Below are 22,433 nucleotides of genomic sequence, written 5' to 3'. Positions count from 1 at the left end.
TATATAAAAACTGATGAGAACTGACAGAATAGGATTATTCCAGCTTTAACTATAGTAATAATTAAAGTTTCAAATCATTGTACTTGTGTGAGGCATCTCATAAAGAGATTTAAAAAAAAAATATTGCAAGTATTATTTTCATGACAATAAAATTTCAATAGAAATTTTGTTACAAATAGCATCATCTATACATAAATAATTTTTACATAACAATAATAATTTAAAATAAATTACAATATAAAATATATTATGTAATATAAAATATATTCCTAAAGATTAATTTTTTATTATATATACATCCTGTAATATATTTACAAATAGCATCTTTTTTGTAACATTTTTTCCAAGGATTCCTTCTCTTGTTTCTTTTTATATACAAATTTATAAATAAAGAAAATTTTCTAAAAATTCCAACGAGAAAAATAGGATATCATATTTATCATGTCTGTGTGCAACATCGCGTAATTTATAGTGTTTCTCGGCCATCTTTTGCCATCCGTTCTCTGACACCTAAAAAAGCTTGTACGCTCTCAGAAATTTATTATACTAAATTTGTAATTGTGAAAATATGCGCAAATAATTTACTTCGCCAACAGTATGCAATTAATTAAATCACGCACTTGCCATTTTATTATGCAACCTGCAGACACCCTGAGCTATGAAAGTCCTTCGTCTTCACAAGCCTTGTTAAATGCATATGCGCTTTTCTACAGCAATTTTTAATTGCGATATGAAACTGGATAATGAGTTACGCGACCGCTTCTGCCGCGTTAATTCATCTTGTGTCGCATGAATGTCAAACACGCGTTCGTGTCTACTTTTACAAAAAATAAATAAAAATTGTGTATATTTATAATGCTATCACGCAATATTACAAATTTACTTTTCTTTTATTCATCATTTCATCTAGTTTGTAAATTGGAGTTTAAAATCTGTTTAAATTAAATATTAAATCTATTATTATATTTCATAAAATTTTTTTGAATAACTATGCAATAGTATTGTTATATGCTATTTTTTAAATAATTATTAGTAATTTTTGTTCAAAGATTAAAATCATGCTTGATACGAAAAAACAATTGTTTAATATATGTTTTATTTAATATTTAATCTTTGTTTCAGGACGAGAAGAACCAATTGCTCATCACGAATCTTTGGTTAAAATTGGTAAGTTTTTCTGATCTATTCAAAGTTTCCAATTCGCGAAAAATAAAACTAATCGCGACTTCCAACTGATTGTTGTCAACAGCACGAAACTCCTCGAAACTATATATATCTCAATCATTTTTTTTTTTTGAAAAATCTTCAGTATTCCATTAATTGGAACATCAGTCTTGATTGATCTGAAGTTGTTCCGAGTGTATTTGGGAGTGATCCAATTACCATGTTTCACATCATCCAGTTTTATCCGACATTTCAAATCGTTTTTGCGAAATAGTTGCGACATGTAAATCGGACAGTTATCGGTGCAAACAGATGGGGGACAAAAATATCGCGATAAACTGCATATGGCGTACTTTATTTACATATGGTTGCATTTTATTCGTGCAATCTGTTAGTATTGTGTTTTTATCCGCTAAAAATCGATAAGTCAAAAACAAATATACGACTGCTATTGTGTCATCAATAAAAGAGGGTATAAATGTTTTATAATTCAAAATCTATTATGTAAAAATATTTTACATTGTTTCTAAACCATAATTGTCGCGCATTTGCAAATTTATCATTAGATCATCAATACGCTTCAAAATGTATGATAGAAAAGAGTTGGAGTAAAACCGCGGCGAGACATCAGATCGGATTTTTATCGGCACCCCCAAACTATTAATGGAGTAGCCGCAACAGGTTACTTTCAAGAAGACGATGCGCCCTTATTAAGATTGCGGCAATGTTTTCTTTCAGAGAATAGATTTCGATCCGTTCACAGAGCTAGAAAACGAGACTCGTTTATTTTTCGCGATTTATTGAATGGTTTGAAATCAATTCTGCATAAGTTCGCGCATAACAATAATTCAAATTCGAATATTGTCGATTTATGAATGACCATTTTTGACTGTTAATTGACGAATCGTACTGCATCCAATTCGCGATATTCTTCATCGCGATTAACAACATTGAAACGACGATATCAAGCGTGAAAATCATTATCGTTATATTCGATTCGTAGCTAATTTTGCTCGAGGCGACTTGAAACTTTTGCAACTTATATTCTGGATTCACTCGATGAAGCAAATTTTATTAAGTTTATTTTATCATCTGTTATCGCGTTATTATTTCTATAATATATAGATTCTACTGCACTTTCTTCAATAATTATCTTGTTTCAATTATGAAACTATTTCACATTGTAACATCTGACAAGTTAATTTGATATTTGCAATTTCGAAAGTACCATTATAGATATAGAAGCGTCAGCTTCTATGTCACGCTATTTCTAATCTTCCTCTATGTCTCATGACGGCCAATGCATACGGAAGTAACACGCAGCTGCATTTGACTCAGAAAACCGATACGTTTGCAAATATAAATCATGTAGATATTCAAGGAACATTCGACGTCCGCGTAGTATCGATATGTTGTTATATGTAACGTCGCTATCAAATGCACTTGCGTCGAAAGCAAGAAAAGAAACCGAAATTAAATCCGTGTCTCGAAGAAGGACCTACATGTTCAAAATGAAAAAATCGTATATTCAAAAAAAAGATTTAGTTAAATATATTTGATACATTTTAAATATATAAGATAGTTAAATATATTTTATATATTTAAAATGTATTTAAAATATATTTTTATTGTATATTTTAAATATTTTATTTATTTTCCTATAAATGATAATCTGTGAAATAATTTTATCTTTCGCAAGCTTTTGGAGAACTGTATTGCACACGTATAATATGTATCAAAATTTAACTTGCAATGTTAATTCAATGCCAATAACTAATGCACGACATATTTGCATAGTTCGCGTCAATATTGCAAATATATTTGATATTACGGCCACACACTAGAAATTATCAACTTAATCCTTGCAGGTCGATCATTAAATCACACGCAACAAGCGATATTCCATTTCCAGATCTATGTCGTGAGTGACGTGACATTATCTCATATATAAATTAAAAAAATATAAGGTTAAAAAATGCATTTATACCATAGAAACTCTTCAATATTACTCTCAATACTCGTGCTCGCTCATCAAGCAATACCAATTCGTCCGTATCGGTATTGAATAGACTGACGCTCGTTTTACTAATATTTGATTTACAAACTGAACGATGAATTAATTTGGGAAAAATCATTGATTTTTTTCGAGTGGAAAGTTATAAATAAAAATCACGATGCGTTTGTAATACATCAATAAAAAGAACGAAAGAGAGAGAGAGATAATATAATATTCAATTTATTCTTTTACGTTAATCCTGTCATCAATTTTATAATCCATCGTTCTTATATTATTCTAATCATTTAATATCTAATTATTATTTACAATCACCGACAACTATCTAATACCCTTATATACCGAATTGATACAAATTATTTCCGATCAGCTGTTTATACACCGATTATATAATTATTATACAATTATTATCGATTATATAATGATTATATAATTATTGATTTATACCTATGAATCTGTTTTTAAATTAAATTTATTTATATAATTATTGTCGATATATTTATACATAAAGTGCATCTCGCTTTCTCTTAAATTAACTGAACATCGAGATGATCGCTAAAATTTATGTAAAAATTGGAGCGGAACTCGCGGAGAAACGCAGCGCGATCCGACGCGAAACTGACGTAACGATGAGACAAGACGAGACGAGACGAGACGGCGCTACATAAAGTTTCGTTACTTCGGTTCCATCGCCTCTATGCACTGGGACGAAAGAAGGGAATGTATTTACATAATTTTCGCTGATGGAACAGGAAATGCAACTAGCGCGACGATACCGCAAGCCGCCGGCGATAGCACGTGCGAAATATATGAGCGAGCGAGCGTGGAACGTATACCGGGTGTCTCGTAACCTACACTGTCCCTAGATGTGTGGCAATTTCTTCCAATGGATAGACGATGGTTACGCGGAACCGACAAAATGGCTACCTAGGGATCCTATAGACTATCGGATAATGGAGATACCGTGTTCGGATCATTTAGGTATCTTCCTCTGGACGAGTATAGTATATATATTTTCGAAAGGCGAGCGCCCACCATACCGTTGGATTACACATGGGATCTTTTCCGGTTTTCAGAAATCTTCTCTTTCATTTTTGTGTGATTATCTACGAGTTTATTTCAAAATTACTTTTTTAATACTTGTCGGGCGACTTTTATGGATATCTGAAAAACTCCTTGTACATACTTCTTGTTAGACAGGTTTCGCGAGTTCCATTACTACCGCAGAAGCGATAAATCTCATGGAGCGAAAATAATATATAGATGCGTGTATGGGAAAGTTTCCGGACGGTGGTGTGCTTTACTACGTGCTAAGGATGGAAACCAGTGCAACTCTTGCGCGACATAAAATATAAAACTCCGCGCCAAGAACGATGTATTACGTACAAGTGCATTAGTATGTGAATTACACCTAAGGCGTGACTAATGCGATTTTTTATAGATGTTACAACGTGTATGAAAAACGATCCGCTTTCAAAACAATCTTAAAACTTAATAATTATTATTTTAAGACAAGCAGTCTCTCCCAATATGAATTTATATGGCTAGACTTTTTAAAAATTTAATATTTTAATTCGTGACCCAGATTCGAAAGGTTTTAAAAGAAAATCATTTTTCTCGAATTTTAAAGAATTTTTAGGTCTTTAATTATGTGCATCTATTTCTTAATTATCGTCTATTTCAATTTATTCACGTCATAAATGGAACTGAATTGGCAAATTTTCTAACGCTTTTTTAAGTTGAACAAACTTTTGCTTCGCGTGAGAACATCTTCACAATCATGATGAAGAAATGTTCTATGTCCGATGTAATTTGTTGGTTTTTTCTTCGATCTTAGAAAAGAGAACACTCGAGGAGGTAGAACACAAGCGAAACTCAACGAGTTTTAATGGGCTAACTGATATTATGACCGACAAGCCGCGGAGTTTCGTTTCTTTTCATAATAGAACCTGTTTCTTTTTCCACTTTCTTCCTTATGTACTATATCTTTTTATTCTCCACCTTTACTCGCATCTCGACGTTTCTCTATTTGGTACGTGCACTTAGAGGCGAGCTCATCCACTCAATATATCTCACAGAGTTCGCGAATATAGAAGAAAATGATTTGCAGATGCAGGATATAAAAATTTGGATTGAAATTTGTATTTAATTTTAGAAATAATCGCAAAGTAAAGCAGTATATATGTATATTCTTTGAACGGCAGGGATTTTATCAAACTAACGTTATATCCAGCTTAGCTAAGTAAGCAAGCTGGATTTTTCGATATATTTACTTTCTATATCAAATATTTATAATTGAAAAATTGGAATCAAATCGAAAAAAATTGCTTGACCATGCAACAATATACACTTAATGCAAATTTTTTTCAACATAAAATAAAACAATATTCAAATGCTTAAGTAAAAAAATGTACAAACTAGAAATTTCATCTAAAATATTTTGATGTTAAGATATGTTTCAAGAAAATCGCATCGATACCGATAATTTACATTTCGCGAAATTTGCGACTAATTTTTTTTTTATACCAAAAACTTTTAATGACAAACTTCAAATAAAGATTAAAAATATCCGGAAAAAGAAACTCAGATAAGTTTTCGATTAAAGTTCGATTTAACAGGCACTCCACACTTGAAAAGTCCAAATGGTAAATAATTCAACCAGTGTATTTATCGAATAAAGTTTCCAGCATCTTAATTAAGTGTACTAAATTACAATACTTTTGCGCGTTAATTACTCAAATCGAGAACTCTCGATTTTAAGTGCCACTATTTATCCGTTAAATTCAATTGCTCAATTAGCTGTGTAGTAAAAAAATTAAACGATCATAGGCGATATTAATTTCATGCCGATTTAATTTTCAATGTTTCTTCGATATCCTACACCTTATCTTTTTTCCTCGCGTGAACAAGGATCCTTTTATGAAGGAGTGTAATGTCATCATTATTAAAAGATTGTCTGGGAAGAAAGCAGCAATATATTATAAAAGCGCCTACACGCGGGTTGCTTTCAATAACTTTCGCATACTGATTAAAAATAGATTTCCGTTACCAAGTAAATACAGCTGTCAAGCCAACAATCATGGAAAATTACATTATTTCGATTGGGACACGAGCGTCTTCTGATGTGGAGAAAGTTCCGAGAACGTATCTAAAATAATGCCAATACCATTTAAATCGTTTCAATCGGCATTTCATGAATTGCGAACGGCCGTCACGTATCGACTTACTTTTAATTCCACCACTACCTTAATCAATACCATGCCATATCCCCCACAGAATTAATTGCAGCGCTCACAGCATCAGGGGGCGCCGCTTTAATTGCACTTTTTTCTCCGCGTTCCTTCATATCGGCAGGAAAAAATAGCTTGATATTAAAAGGTACGCGTCTATTATTGAATCAGTAATTAGGTCACTGTAAAATTCATCACAAATGAATGAGTACTCTCATTCGCTGTTCAGAGCTTGAAAATTCAAAGAAACATAATCATATCTCGATTTGAAATTTTAAGAATTAAGATTAAATTCATGTAATTAAATTTACCAAGATAAATTATAATACATATAGTATATTTTCTTAAAAATAAAATAAAATTTCATGATAATTTTTTTGGAATTTATAACAAGAGTGAAATTAATATCAGTGTTTAATTTATGACGAAGTAATTATTTGAATAGCTTATCCACACTTGTATGAAATAAGTAGGAAGTGACCGATGTTTGTTTACTTATATTTCATATTCAATATTTATCTAAAACTTTCCAAATTTTAAACTTTGAGTCGATCTTGTAGACAAATTTCCCGAGAGATATATAAATCTTCGCTAAATATGAAAATCTTAAGCTCGGCTTTATGCATTCCTTTCGCTTTGTACCATGGATAATAACTATAACAGGATTTTCGCCTAAGGGAATTAAGACTGAATAAAAAGATCAAAGATATAAATCCGGAAAGTTTAATGGTTAGACTGTCTATTAAATGAAAGATTAAAGCTACGTTACCAATTTCGTATTTCTCGCGGCTCTTCAGAATTCCAACACGTTCAATTTTATTTGTTAGAAAACCCATTTTGGAAAATCTAATTTAGGACAGCACTTAGGACACGCGAAAGTTCTCTTTATAACTTTATATATAATTAACTTAAAAAAGAGAGATACATATCAATATTATATATGGAAACATAAATAAAATTTTTATGTTATCACAAATTGTAAATCATCTAAAATCTAAAGTACACTTAAAATCAAACGCAAAATTGTGTTTATTTTCATTTTAATCAAATATCGCAAAATTTATATGTAAGGCCAATTTATTTATATATATTTAATGACAATTTGAAAAATTAACATTTGTTTATTAAAAAAGAATAATTATTAATAATTTTATTATTATTTTTCTCTTATTATATTATTCTCTTTTTATATAATCTATTATTATATTATTCTCTTTTATATAATATATATATTACTATCATATATTCAACAATGTTTGTTTGAATTTGATATATTATATATTTTATTTGATATTGACTAAAATAATCTAGTAAGATTGCTAAATTATTCAACAATATATCTTTAAATTATTCATTAATACTTGTATATACAATTGAGCACATTTTTCTCAATTTTCTCTAAAATACGTTCTTTGCATTTTTATCTTCTTCAAGTACAAAAGTATATAAATTGCAGGATAAGCGCTATTTCTCTCTCCTCATTCAACATTCATCATTCAGCAATTAACCATACTTTCGTCGACAAGATCGTGCTCTCTTAAGCGGAGACATTTTCATGTTTGGACAATGGACGTGCATACGTTTCCTCAAATTCCTGTGTAAATCCGCCGTATCTGGAAACGACGCTTCTCCGTCACAAGCTTTGAGCACACTGGAACGAGCGGAATATTTGCTGAAGTCGGCGGGTATACGCCCAACTATAATGTTTCGGCTATCCTGTATCCCACGCGAACAATTTCAATTATCTTTTGTGCGGAATTTGCGAGTAACAATCTGAGAAGGTCTCTCGAAAAAACGCTTCAAACAAAACTATACCCTTTAAAAAAAGCTAGCATTTTTTTAATTGAAACGTTATAAGGATAGCTTTCTTTTTTTATAACTGCACAAATATATTGCGTTCGATTAAAATATTTTTCAATACTGTTATTTTGTTACTTTGTATCTTTAGATTAAAAAAGATCAAATTATATGCTACCAATTTGTATAAAAATAAGAGTAAATAGAGAAAAAAGAGAGACATCTTTATTTATTAAGGATGTAAGAACCTTTTACTTTTTTTATAAATTACGATTGAATTGTCACGCAATACGCTATTACAGTGATTCAATATCAGTTTGCTATCGATTGTGTTGATTGTCGATTTGTGATTTTTATTCATTTGTTCATGCAAGACATAAGAATTTGAAGCGAGCACTTTTAACAGCGTTTGACATACAATACATAAAATATGTATATAAAGAAAAGAAAGAAGTTGATATTTTTTATTTCTTTAGTAGGAATGTAAAGTTACAATATATATGTCTTGTTGTACATAAGATATTTTATAACTACGGGAAATCAGAACAGTTTGTGGAGCATAGAAATCGCGAAAGTACGCGATGAATCTTTCCGCTTCATTTCTTGACAGAATGAATCTCGAAAAATATTCTCTCTCGTAAATATTTTTCTGAAAGACGTATTCACGATTAAGGATAAATTAGCCAACTTTTTCAAGAGTTGCGTTGCTTCTTCGAAAGATTCTTGTTAAAAGCTCGCGATGTAACGGCATACTTTATGTGTGATATGAATTATTTAGATTCCATGTTGAATAAATTAGATCTACAACGATGTAGTTGCTCGTAAATATTTTCTCAACTTACTTAAAAGTGTCTAAGTGCTTAAACATACGCAAAAATGTCTAAATCATTATCTGTCTTATAAATCGAGTATAAACCATATGGCAGAAAATCATAAACAGAAAATCATGATAAACAGTGATGTCAATTTGCAAAATATTTGTGTAAGACAGAATAAAAGGAATTCTATTTGAATTATAAGATTTCAACGAATTTTAACAAAGAGACTTTATCATTAACAATTTTTCTCCAAGCATTTAGACAATTAATTACAATTATGTTTCCGTCAATTATTTACTTTTCATTATTTTCTACTATTACTTGATGAACGAGGTCGGTCGATGAAATAAAGAAGTTGCATTTTGCGCAAATATCAAAAGTGGTTCATTAAAAGAAAGGAAAGGATAAGAAATGAAGTTCTTTCTTATCCCTGAAAGCTCTCTTTTATACTACGCGTAACGAACTGAGGAGATTAAAGAAAAAGATACGAGCGATACAAAATACGAATCTGCTAATGAAATATAATCAGTCTTGAAAACATGTTTTCGAGAAAGATCAAGCCTGGCGATGGAAAGCTGCCTTCAGCCAAGTTATATTTTTCTTACTGAAATTACCAACAGCTTTTTTATTTTTGTTAATATAAGTTCATTCATTATCTCGTAGAGTTGAATTGAAATAAAACATTTCGATTTGCTTGAGATCTCTGAAAAATTTGCGAAATGAAATCAGTATTATTAAAATGTCACAGACACGAATGTAAAGTGCGAAATCAATTTCGTTACGCGAAGATTATGAAATAATTGCTGAAATTATAATCCTCACACTAACCCGTTGAATATTAATACGGACACAATCTAAACTTTACAGACATTAGAACGTATGAATGCGAAATTTACACGTACGTGTCATGCAGATCCCGGGACAGAAACGTTGATTATGGCGTTATCGCTGTGGTCACAATTACATGCAATCCGGGTTACTATCACGGATTCAACTCGCACGTCCGTTGGGGACAAGAAAGGGCTCCTTACACGGGGGTGTCGTTTTCCGATAAATTCAGGTCGCTTGAGTAATCGAGGGTGCATTAACTGGCTCCCGCCGAAAATTGAGTTACGGCACTAGCTGCTGGTACCTCTCTGATCAAAGCACATCAATGTGTTATAAGCTGTGGGTGTAAAATCTCGCTGGCTTTGGCGCAAACCCGACGTTGTCACGCCTTGTGACGAATATCCGAAGTTCATCGGGCATCTTTGATTATCCTCACGTATCGAAATCGGGGATCTCGTGTATTTGCTCCGAAACGACGGCAGATAAATAAGGAAAGAGCCCTCGCGTGGGCGGAAACGTTGGGGAGGACGAGAAAGAATGGTATTAACCGTCGTTTTAGAAATACTAGGAAAAAGGAATTCAGGTGATTCTCAGACTACTTGATTCCCAAGGCCGAAGGCCAAATAGAACAGTCGACCCACTCGATTCGAGCAAATTCCGCAGCCATTCGTCAAGGTCTAGCTCTGACAGGCTGTAAACTCGGGGCGCGAAGCGCTCGATCTTCACGTGCCAAGCTCGATTTCACTTTGGCGTGCTTTATATTGGCCTCGAGTTATTCAGCACTTTTATGAGTCTCCATTTCTTTTCTCTCCTTTGCGTCTTTCGCTTTTTTTCCTCTTTTTACTATGCCTCTCGCGAGTATTCGCGCGCGTACAACGTTATAAGTCTCTTCCTCGTCTATCCGCAGGGCGAGTCGTTCATCTTGATTGCTCTGAATAACTGCTTCGTTGTTTGCATGCGATCGAAGCTTTTTTGCAGGCATACGCGATGCGAGCCTGAGCGCGTAAAAAAGATCTAATAAAGTTTCTTCTTTGCTGGTGCTCCGATGGCATGAGTTGCACGAGATACGCAGGTACTTTGACGAGTTTTACAGCTTCAGTTATATAGAAACGATGAGTTGCGTAACTTTAAAGGATATTAACTTTAAATTGATGCAATTAAAAATTCGATAATGTAACCATTATAAAAAGTTATTCTAAAAACTCGAGATAAATAAATAATATTATATAATTTATGTACAACCTATTCCCTTATTTATAAAGAAATAAATAAATAATTATACATATATATTATAAGGAATTAAAATGATACAAAACGATAAAAATACTTTTGTAACATTTGTGAATAATTATAATAATTCATAATTTTTTAAAAATTAATGTTCGCAAATACGCATTTATTCTACTTGATATAACAGATTAAAAAGGATATGATTATTTATGCATAAAGGTATTATAGAAATCATTAAAATGATAAATAAAATATTTTTAATTATATTTTTAATTATAATAAAATATTTTTAATTATATGATTCAAGTTATTAAATATTTTTTACATTAATCACGCTGTTGATCGAAAAATATGAAAAGATTGGATGAGAATGTCACGAGAATCACGAGACACTATTATAAGACTGACAAAAATCCTGCGGGAAACTTCGAGCGACCCAGTTTCGTTCATCCTCTAATCGCGATTAATGGGCATATCCTATGCGCCCCGTGCATCAGTACGCGTTATGCACTAAGGCGTATTTACTATGAAGGTAAATATACGATACGTGCACTGCGAACGTGATTAAGGCGCTGCCGTGATAGCGTAGCCTTCGAGCCCTGCACACGTTATCTTCGTAAATACACTTTTCTGTTTGCTGGCCTAATTTACTGCAGAGAATTGCACGATTCGCAACTGCGAATGCGGCGAGTTCGCTGACGCTGCGAATTTCGGAGAAATGATGAAAAGGATTAACGCTCAAGAGATTCATGGCCCGCATCTAGAGAGAAAAAACTCGCATACGTAAGGGTTAATCCTTGCAATAGGTTGCTTGGAAAACCGTAATTTAAATTACTGTGCCTTTATCTCTTTTTACTTCTTTTGGAGTTTTCTATGTAACTTTTATCTCGCCATCACTCTCTTTTTTTCGTCGCGCAGCTTCGCTTCCCATTTCTCACCTCGCGTTCTTCATGTTCTTAACAACAATGAAACGACTTTCCCGTAGGTTTAATTAAGCAGCAATGAAAGGCGGACGCAACGGGCGACGTTCCGAGTATTAAAATTAAAGTAGAGCCTCGATGCCTCTTAATTACCTGCGACTTTTTAACTCGCCGAATTACAGGAATTGCCACGCTATAATAACGACGCCAACAATTAAAAGCGGTCCAGCTTTAAACGGAGATAAACGCGATCGGACGCACGTTCTTTAAACGTAAATAATAGTTGGCTAACAATTTCTTCGCGTAATTAATTAGCGACGTCTAATGAAACTTCGTAACTTCAGTTTCTGTAACGCGAAGCGTTTTATTAACGCTGCATGAGATATTATACTGTTACTATATTATTTATCGAACAAGCTTGATGATCATGTGATAAATGAGTGGCATTAACGTCATTTTGTTCTAAATACCATTGAAAAATGTTTGCGCAAGTTATGAATAAGCGACTCAGAGACAAGAGTCTTTCTCATATATTTCTCGAGTGATATCTACATAAAGAGATTTTTCCTTGTGTTTCTCGTATGATCTCATCTCAAAATCAGTATTTTGCTATATTTATTGCTTCCAATCATATTTTTATTAAATAAATTTGTTTCTTTAATTGAATTTATTTATATTTAGTTGAATTTATTTATATTTCTTTATTTTTATTTATACATTATTTTATATTATTATATTTTATATTATATTATTATATTTTATTTAATTATTGATTTTTTCAAAATATTTTTACTTATAATTATATTTTAATAAAAGAATATATATTTGCATTATTTCTGTGAATAAACTCTATTAATCAGTTTTAAGCGAAAATTGGTTTAAGTAAAATGTTAAGAATAATATTTATGTAAATGTGACTATGTGACTACATTATATATGTATAATAATGTAAAAATAATAAAAGAGAAGAAATAATAAAAATAATGAAAAGAAATAATAAAAGAAGACAGAAAAAATAACGATGATCACAGGTTTATAAATTTTTTAAATTAATATAATAATATTTATAAAAGCCATTTGATTGATTATTATCTAATATTTAATACAATTTGTCAAATTTTTTATTAAATATTAAATTTTATCAGGCATTATAATACATATAGTAACAAACTTGTGCTTTTTCATACACTCTCTACTCTACTTCTGGATGTAATCTAATCTGTGAAGTATATCGATCATTTTTAGATCCCGGAATATGCAATATACTCCACTCTTCCTCTTCCTCTGCGAAGACAGAATTAAGGTAACATTAGAAAGATAATTGAGGTCGAACTGCGATATAGCAAGAGGTTATAAGCTCGAGGGAGGAGTGAACTTGGCGCTTCGTTTGTCAAGCGTAGCTTGAATTTCAGCGTCTCGTTAAATTAAATCCACGTCCAAGGGGGATCTTGATGGATAGGTAGGACATAGGATAAAAGAGTCTGCGTCTCCCCGAGGGTGACTCGTGCCGAAATGGTCGTGTCGTGGTAAATTGTTGTTGGCCATGACAGCTATCAACCAGTGGCGAAAATATGATACAAAAACAGCCCTCTTATTTACTTCTCCTGGGCAAAACTCTTATTGATCTAACAATTATCATTTCGAGCATCAAGCTACTTATGTATGTGTGTGTTTGATGATTAAATATATAATACATATAAATATATCCCGCGTGAAAAAATTTATATGTGTACTTTATTTTATTAGTACTATTATATATCACTTTAATTTATTAGAAGGATACAGCGCCAACAGTATGTTTTCTTATTCTGGTTTATGATGTATATCGTTCTGCCGGCTGTATATGGAATGTATGGCTGAGTGCAAGACAAGTAAATTAAAAAAAATATATATATAAAAAGAACTGAAATGGAACTTCCGCAAAGAATAAGCCGGCACTGCATTTCTTCAAGGAGCTTCTCTTCTCAAGCTTTTACTACTAATGCATCTTTGAGATACATTGTATTGCCTTTTTCTCTACCGATCTAGAACGCTGTCAGTTACAATGTAACAAGAGCTCGTTGCAGTCTTTTTGATAAAAGTGCCTCGATGCGAACACATACCATATAGTGCAGTTTACGCATCGCGACAACATCGTATCGTAACATAACGCTCTCTTCCATCATCCTTTGCTGTTCACCTTTTGTACAAGGCGCTGTAATTGCGTCTTTCATGAGAAGAGAATGAAGACTTGCTATTAGTTGCACAGCCGACAATCCGTCTTCCTCTTAAGAACATTCTCACAAAGCGAGAAGGCGATGTCAGTTTAATTTAGTGCAATAAAATGTGCTAAATTGCATTTTATAATTATTTTGTTACTGCAAATAATTGAGATTTAATTGGATTTTAATTTAATTGAATCTCAATTTAATTGAGATTTTGACAATAATATTAGGCACTTTTCAAAATTGTATTAATAATATTCTCAAGTATTTTGAATCTTAATTTTATTTATTATATCAATAATTTTTTAATGAAGTCAGTTATAAAATTCATTTTGCTGTAATTGTTTAATATTAAATATTCATTTTCTCTTTAAATTATTATTATTTTTTAACATGTGTGATACATGATATATAAAAAAATAAAGATAATACATACACATTCTTTTTGTCATTCATATGTATCTTTTGACAATATTTATTTTATTTATTTACAAATATTTCATATTAAATGTATTTTTTACAGCACAATTTTGTGGCATTTAATGGAAATTTCGCTATCTCTCCGTTTCTACAGTATAAATACGTGTTGGAAACACTAAAATAGATTGTCATGATTTGGTTTGCAATGCACGTAAACACTTTAAGAGGTTTCTGGTCGGACAACAATGTAGTCATTAACTCTATTAACATCTCGCGAATTTAAATCGAAATGATTGCGGTTTCAAGCACTAGAGTTATATTTCCCCAATAATTTGCACAAAGTTTCAATATTTCAATATTAATAAAGGCAATATTGAATAACATTCTCCATTTTAATATCATATAATATTAATAAAATATTTAATCATTTCTTGTGTATTTAAGATTTTTTGAAACTGATAAAAAATAAAGTTTGTGTAATGCTTTATGAATCGACTTTCGTTCGCAAGAATTCATGTTAATATTTTCAGCAAAAAAGTAAAAATCAATATAATAACTTTTTTATTTGTAGATATTTGTTGTGAAAAGAAAGCAGTGATTGCAAAAAAAGATAATATTCAACTGCAACTTTTTCTTTTCTTCCCTCTTAATCTTAATTCACAGAGGATACGTTTGAATAATCCCATCTGACGAAAAAGTTTATTACTTTTTCGGTCGGTCGTCCGTTACTTTAATCGACAACTTTGTAGATGGGAAAGGAAGCGTAAAAAGGAAGACGACGATGCGGCGCCATAGATCGGCCTTCTCGTGACAACCACCAAAGTACCCCGTTCCCTTATTCACTTCCCGATTTTATGCGATAAAATGGCGGTCGAGATTCCGCGAATCTGAGCAGCGATGGTAATCGAAATTATTCGAATTCCCGGTTTGCGAATTTAAAACATGAATGCCTCGTCCCTTAGTTCTTCGTTAAAATCGTTCGGCTGAGAAAAAAGCGCGGATTCCTGACAGAAGGAATTCGTGATTGGCTGGCGATTCGATTAAGCTTCCTGATTTGTCTCGATCTCCCGGAAATGTTTCGCGCGATAATGTCTCGCTGTGTTTCGTCCTGCGGGTGGCAGCATATATCCTCCAGATACGTAATTGTCGTTATAGAAAGAATGACCGGTAGTATTTTATACTTGATTTTTACAGCGTCGTGCGCTGGAACGCTCTTTCCAAGACAGAGTGTAGCTGTCTCGAGCAAATGGACTGGTAATGGATGTGAACTCATAAAAGGAATTTCCTTTAAACTCATAAAACGCATTTATATGTTTGCATTTCCTGAATAAGGACAAAAGTCGCTCCGATATAATATAACCCATGAAAAAGAAAATAAATTTTTGTATCAGTGAAATATGTTATGATATACAACCAGCTTGTATATAAACACACATATTTTAGTATTGTTTTCTGATGATTAGTATTGATAAATAAATTATGTACATACATAAATAACGGCGTATTAAGTTATTGGCAAACGTAAATTACATGTTGCTATAAGAATTATTTATAATTATGTGGAAAAAGAAAAATATTACGAATTGATTTTAAATTGTTTATTTTAAATTTGCAAATTTTTTTAAAAATTCGCAATAATAATAGAAATAAAATTAAACGCGTTAAAGTTTTAACACAATTTAGGTAACAACAAGGAGATAAATAATGAATTCTTCAATCGTGACATAAATTTATAATTCCAAAGATAGTATTTGACAGATATATATTTCAAGTTTATGAATATCCCATCATACAGTTACAGGAATTATGGTGCGCACAGGGATATATTAGGCTGCGTTTTCTCTCGGAAGTTATGCTAACTAAGACCGGATTAGACATGCAAATCACTGAACTACACGAGAGTTCCCACTTTTCGCTCGATGCATAATTATCGTGCAGAGAAACGCACACTTGATAGATATATTCTCTCTCTTGACTTTAATGAAACATAAATTGTGTTTCACATAGAACACTATATATTTTATAGCTTTCTCTCGTTTTAAGTATAAATATATATTAAATATATATTAATAAAATATTAAATATATATATATATATATATATAAAATTAAATATATATATTAAATATATATTAAATATTATATATATATATATATATAATAGATACGTATATGGAAACACTTAGATACATATTAGAGAACATTTATATTGTTGTTTTTGAAAATATGATGTTATTATTTTTAAACATAAGTCATGTTTTAAATGTGACAAATTAAAATTATTTCATTACATTTCATTTAACATAAGAAAAGTTTTTTATTCTTCTTCAAAGAGTTTGGAAAAAAAGATTTTTCTTTATGAAAATTACTAAATATATATTGTATGGATTACTAATTCACTTCAATTTATTTACTATAATTATTTATATAGTCACACGAATAATATCAATAACTAATATTCTTACTTCTCTGTTCTTTTGCCTCATTTTTTATCTTATACATATATAACAATTCTATCTGCTTTACTACTTTTTTTCTATATTCGTCGATTGTGAAATAGCATAAACAGTGCTGAAATTGTAAGATGAAAACACGTGCTTGCGATGTCGTTAAGTTTTATAGTTTTTCGTCGTTAACATCGTCGCGCCGTTTTACGCTCATCTTTTACTGAGCCACTCCTGTTTTAAAAAGCGCGATTTAACGGGTCGGCCACAAACAATCAATTTTCTTACAAAACAATTAGAGTGACTCGAACATTATTGCGTACAATTGTCCTCCTCTTGTAATTATATCACACAAATAGAGATTAAAATATAATACAATGCAATTAAAAAAATAATAAAGATATATAAAACAAGCAAACAAATCACGGAATCATGCAATAATACGAATATTTTTATCTAGAAAAAAAAAATAAATTGGGGAATTTTCTTTTGCCATAAAGATACCGTCTTAAAGAATAGGGGTCGCGTTTCTAAAGTCGCGACTTGTAAATGGCATTTATCTCGAAAGTCGTCCGGCTCGGAATCCGTGTGACTTGCAAAATTGCATAGCACTTTGCAACGGAATTCCATTCCGCTCCCATTCCGTGACTTTTATCCTGTGTATCCGGTTACTTTTGCATCCGGTTCATCGGCTTGTGCATCACTAGAGCGTATTTTTCAAGAGAATTTTTCGTAAAACGAGCGTGCGAAACAAGATTGCCGGTATTTGTCTCCTCTGTGGAAGACGGACGGATCATTGCTCGCGTTCAGGGGATCTCGCTTTTCATAGAACGGGACTATAAGGAGCGATATCGCGTGTAAAAAGACGCAGCCGAGGTAGGGTCGGATCGCTTTTGGCTCTGGGAAAACGCGAACAAGCTTTATCCTACGATCCAAGATGGCTTTCTGCAAAAGAAAGATTTATCTTCAATAGCTACATCCGATGACTCAATTAGTTTTTCTCCCGCAAAAATTTGAGAGTATATTGAGACAAGAGAACGATAATACTTTTCATGGATATAATGTGAACAGGATTTTCACTGAACGAAAATTAGAACTCTAAAGAGTTTTCGGACAAACAAATAAACATTTAAAACGCTATATAACTTTTCTCATGGGAAGAGCTTTAAAATATATATATTGTATATATTTTGTATATATTTATTTTAAACATCAGTTAAATAAGTGTTATATAAAGCTGATAAATATATTTTAAAAATGATTAATCGAATAATATATTAAAAGACGAAGTTCCTTGTTTATAAAAGGAATCTAAAAAAGACTTTTCTATATCAAGAGTTCAATTATGGCAACAATTAGTAGCGTCAGCTTTCGACCTACGTGCAAGATGATTATACAATAATAATTGCCTACGCACGGCGACTCCATAAACCGACGTGCAGTGTTGAACAACGTGCGCCATTATTAATTATCTCGTAGCGCACTCCATCAGCAGCTAATCAATCAGGGTCAGTGACTAATCGGCGTGAGTACGACAATCGAGGTGACGAAATTTGAACTTGCTACACGAGTTCAAGTTTGTTATCAAAAATATCTCAAGAATTGTCATTTTCAAAAAGAGACTTTTTAAAAAGTCTCAAAAAATTTTTTCCTGTATTTTTCTTAATGTGACTTTATGATGTTTTTCTCACTTTACATATATATATGTAATAATAAATTGTCAATAAGATGAGAATAATTAAGAGAAATTAATGATGAAATATAGATAAGTATATTACATATAGCCACACTATTATATGGATTGATTTAAATGAAAAATAAGTTCAAAAAATCTATATAATTTCTGTCAATTTTTTGGATATTCAAATATAAATAAAGATAAGAGAAATATAGATGGAATGTTGTTTGAAGTATCAATGATAACGAAACATAAATATTTTATTATTTAAGATTTCATATTCATATTATCATGTTTTTTTGTTATATTTTATTGTCATTTTTTGTATTTTATATTTTTTATATTTATATTTTATTGTTATTTTTTATTACATTTTTTTATTTTGTCACATGGAATATCTTCTTGATAAAATCCGGTCAAAAATATACGTATGGCAATCTACTACGATTACGTTAGTCAGATCGATTCTGTCTATTTCATTTTTGCTCTGCCAAAGAAAGGAAGGACTACAGATCCAAAGTGAAGAGTTCCTGAACCACAAGTATCTCAAAGTTTCTAAATCGCTTCGGAAGAGTCATGAAAACTCGCAAGGAAAGTTTGGAAAATGTTCTTGAAAACTACGGGGAAAGTATTAGCGGGCACGTAGTACCGTAATACTCAGTGTCCAACTAAATGTACTATCTCTGCTATGATAGTCTTTTGCATAATTTCAGAGGTATACTTTGACTACATAGACTAACATTGTACATAGTATTAGACTGCAAAAATTTTAACTAAAATTTATGTCGAATAATTATTGGCAGATATTGAACTTCACTGCCATAAGAGATAATGATAAAAAATTTTGTTAGAAGCTTTCAACATTAATTTATTCTTTCTCTTTCTACGATGATAGCCAACATAATTTTATTAAAAATCTACATGCCGAAATTACGAATTCAAGGAAATCAAACAAATAGCGAAAGATACTAGAAGTAATTTATTGAATTTATTTGCACATGAACTACGAGCTCGTAATGTGGTTTCCCAAAGGTGCGCTTTGTACATTACAGAAGTAAAAGGACAAGACTTTCCTCGCAAAGTTGTACATTCGTAAATTCCCTGAACGAGAATTAAATTGAAATGCTGTAGTGTTTACTTGACATATACGATGTAGTCTAAAATATTTGCGCGAAAAGCGAAGGTCGACACTTGCCGTTTGAAAAATCGATAGTGTCAACATCGCTTTAAAAAAAATACAGTGAGTGAGTTAAACGTGATTTATATATATATATATATATATATATATATATATATGATATACGTGATTTATATATATGGTATATATATAATGATATTTCGAATATTTCTTATAAATGGCTGTTAACTATAATATTTTGCAATATATCTTATAAGATCTCGTATGCAACTTTTTGCATTTTTTAAATTTAAAACCAAGTAAATAAATATGAGTGTTTACGAATTAATATCAGTAAATTAGCATTATTTAACTAATAATTCTATGACAAATTATTTTACGTTTATAAAAAGTTTATAAAAAAAGTTATTTTACAAATATTGAAAGAGGTTAATAATTATAATGCTAATTTGTATTTATTCACTTGGTTTGAGATTTGAAAATGCTTTTTTGTATTTATCTTTTTGCTAACTCTCGCAATTTCTTTTGCCTACAATTATGGGTAACTTTCATCCAATTACAGGAATGGAACGACGTAAATATGAGATGGAACGTCTCGGAATATGGAGGCGTACGAGATCTCAGAATCCCGCCGCATCGGCTATGGAAACCTGATGTCCTCATGTATAACAGGTAATGTAAAAAATGATATTTTCCTATTTATACATACGTACATCTCCTTTATATTCCTTTGTATCTCAAATAACATATCTTTGAAATAAGAACTGACGTATTCTTAAAATTAAGATTGGCATTATTTGAATGTAACATCTTTCTATGAATTTATTTTACATTTTAAAAAATTCTTGTTCTAGAATATTACTTTAAGATAAAAAGCGATAGTTTATATATTCTGTAAAAATCAGAAATATTGGAAATCGGAAACTCAAAAATATCGTTCTTTATTGTACGCATATAATTATGATCTGTTTCTAATTTTCAATTATATATTATGTAAAATTGTATTAATAATATTCTATCAAAATTATATATAATACAATAATTTATGATGATACTTTTATATATATCTTCGAAATTATATTCGTGATACGTAGCGCGTTCAAATCACGTTAAATATAAAATATAGAGACCGGTTATGTGCGAAAGTCAACTTTGCCATTATTTATCAACTTTTTAAAGTATTTTCGCGATAGAAAAGAAATTTCTTCGATCACATAACAAATGCCACCTTTAAAAATTGAAAAATATCATTTTATATCTATATCGAGTCATTTGCTTTTCAACCGTGCATTACAATATCTAAAACGGTCTCGCTTACTTATGAAAATACATATGATTTCCATTATCGTCCATTAAACATCGTAATATTTTAAAATTGCCTGAAAAACATATATTTGCTACATGAAGGACTAAGCGATGAAATATTTCAATAATTTTGCGTACCATATATTATTCATGTTGGAATTTACTGGATGCAATTTAACGAGGATACGTATTCAATTTGCATATCCTTTTGATTGGTAAAATTCTGGAAATGTAAACACAAAATATTCAATTATATACCATTTTTCAGAGCATCATATTCAAAGTTTTTATAATGCAATTTAAGCGTTTATATATTGTGTATATATATATTATTTCACGAGTTACTGTAATACATAATGTAAATACAATATAAAATACATAAAAGCATCAGGAAAAATATAAAATAAAAATAAATAAAATAAAATAAAAGAATTAATAAAACAAATAACTAATTTTAAAAAGAAACGAAAAATACATACATATTATATTATTATCGTAATTACGTAGTGAGTTTAATATCCCCAAGATATTTCATATGTTTAAATATAAAGTTGAATTATATTAACTTTAAGAACATTCTGTTTATTATTGAAATATTTTATTTATTAGAAATCTCGTTATTATTTGATTTTATATACGTGGACAAAAATTTTATCAATTTTATTAATTATATATCTATGCACACACACATAAATACACACACACACACACACACACACACACACACATATATTTATATTTATATCAATAATAAACAAAATATTCTTAAATTAATATAATTCAATTTTATATTTAAACATATGAAATATCTTGGTGATATTAAGCTCATTACGTAATCACAATCCTCAATAATCGTGATCCTCAATATTTTATCGATTTCATCCGCGAATATTAAAATATAATTGTATAACAACAATGTGTATTATATATTTTTTGTGAAATTTCCAACTTTTAATGAAGGGTATAATGTCAGCACAAATTATTGTCCAAGAAAAGATATATATATATATATATATATATATATATATATATATATTACACATACACACATATATGCTTTACACTGCTAATATGCCAAAATCGCATATATCGATTATGTTTAACATAGTTACTCTTGCACGGTTGTAACCACATAATATAATATTAAATTGCCGGTTTGGCGCGAAACAGTAATATATAGTCACGATGCACCATGATTTAATCGATTAATCAGTTTATGGTAATTAATTTAAAAAATTTTATTA

At 30.7% G+C, this 22,433-nt stretch overlaps 1 protein-coding gene across 2 annotated transcripts in view; it reads left to right on the top strand.

Annotated features, from left to right (window-relative positions):
* Positions 1-22,433, top strand: part of LOC105249188 (neuronal acetylcholine receptor subunit alpha-7) — a 182,794-nt gene that overhangs the window by 124,039 nt on the left and 36,322 nt on the right. For both annotated transcript variants that reach the window (XM_025410176.1, XM_025410177.1), the window contains 2 exons: positions 1,123-1,167; positions 20,447-20,556. In XM_025410176.1, coding sequence (XP_025265961.1) covers positions 1,123-1,167; positions 20,447-20,556 — 155 coding nt within the window. The remainder of the gene's footprint in view (positions 1-1,122; positions 1,168-20,446; positions 20,557-22,433) is intronic.

The sequence above is a fragment of the Camponotus floridanus genome, unplaced genomic scaffold (assembly GCF_003227725.1).
Source record: "Camponotus floridanus strain SB8 unplaced genomic scaffold, Cflo_v7.5 scaffold3, whole genome shotgun sequence".
NCBI classification, from domain to species: Eukaryota; Metazoa; Arthropoda; class Insecta; order Hymenoptera; family Formicidae; genus Camponotus; species Camponotus floridanus.
The sequence above is the reverse complement of the archived record's forward strand: the minus strand, read 5'-3'. Positions and strand labels throughout refer to the sequence as shown.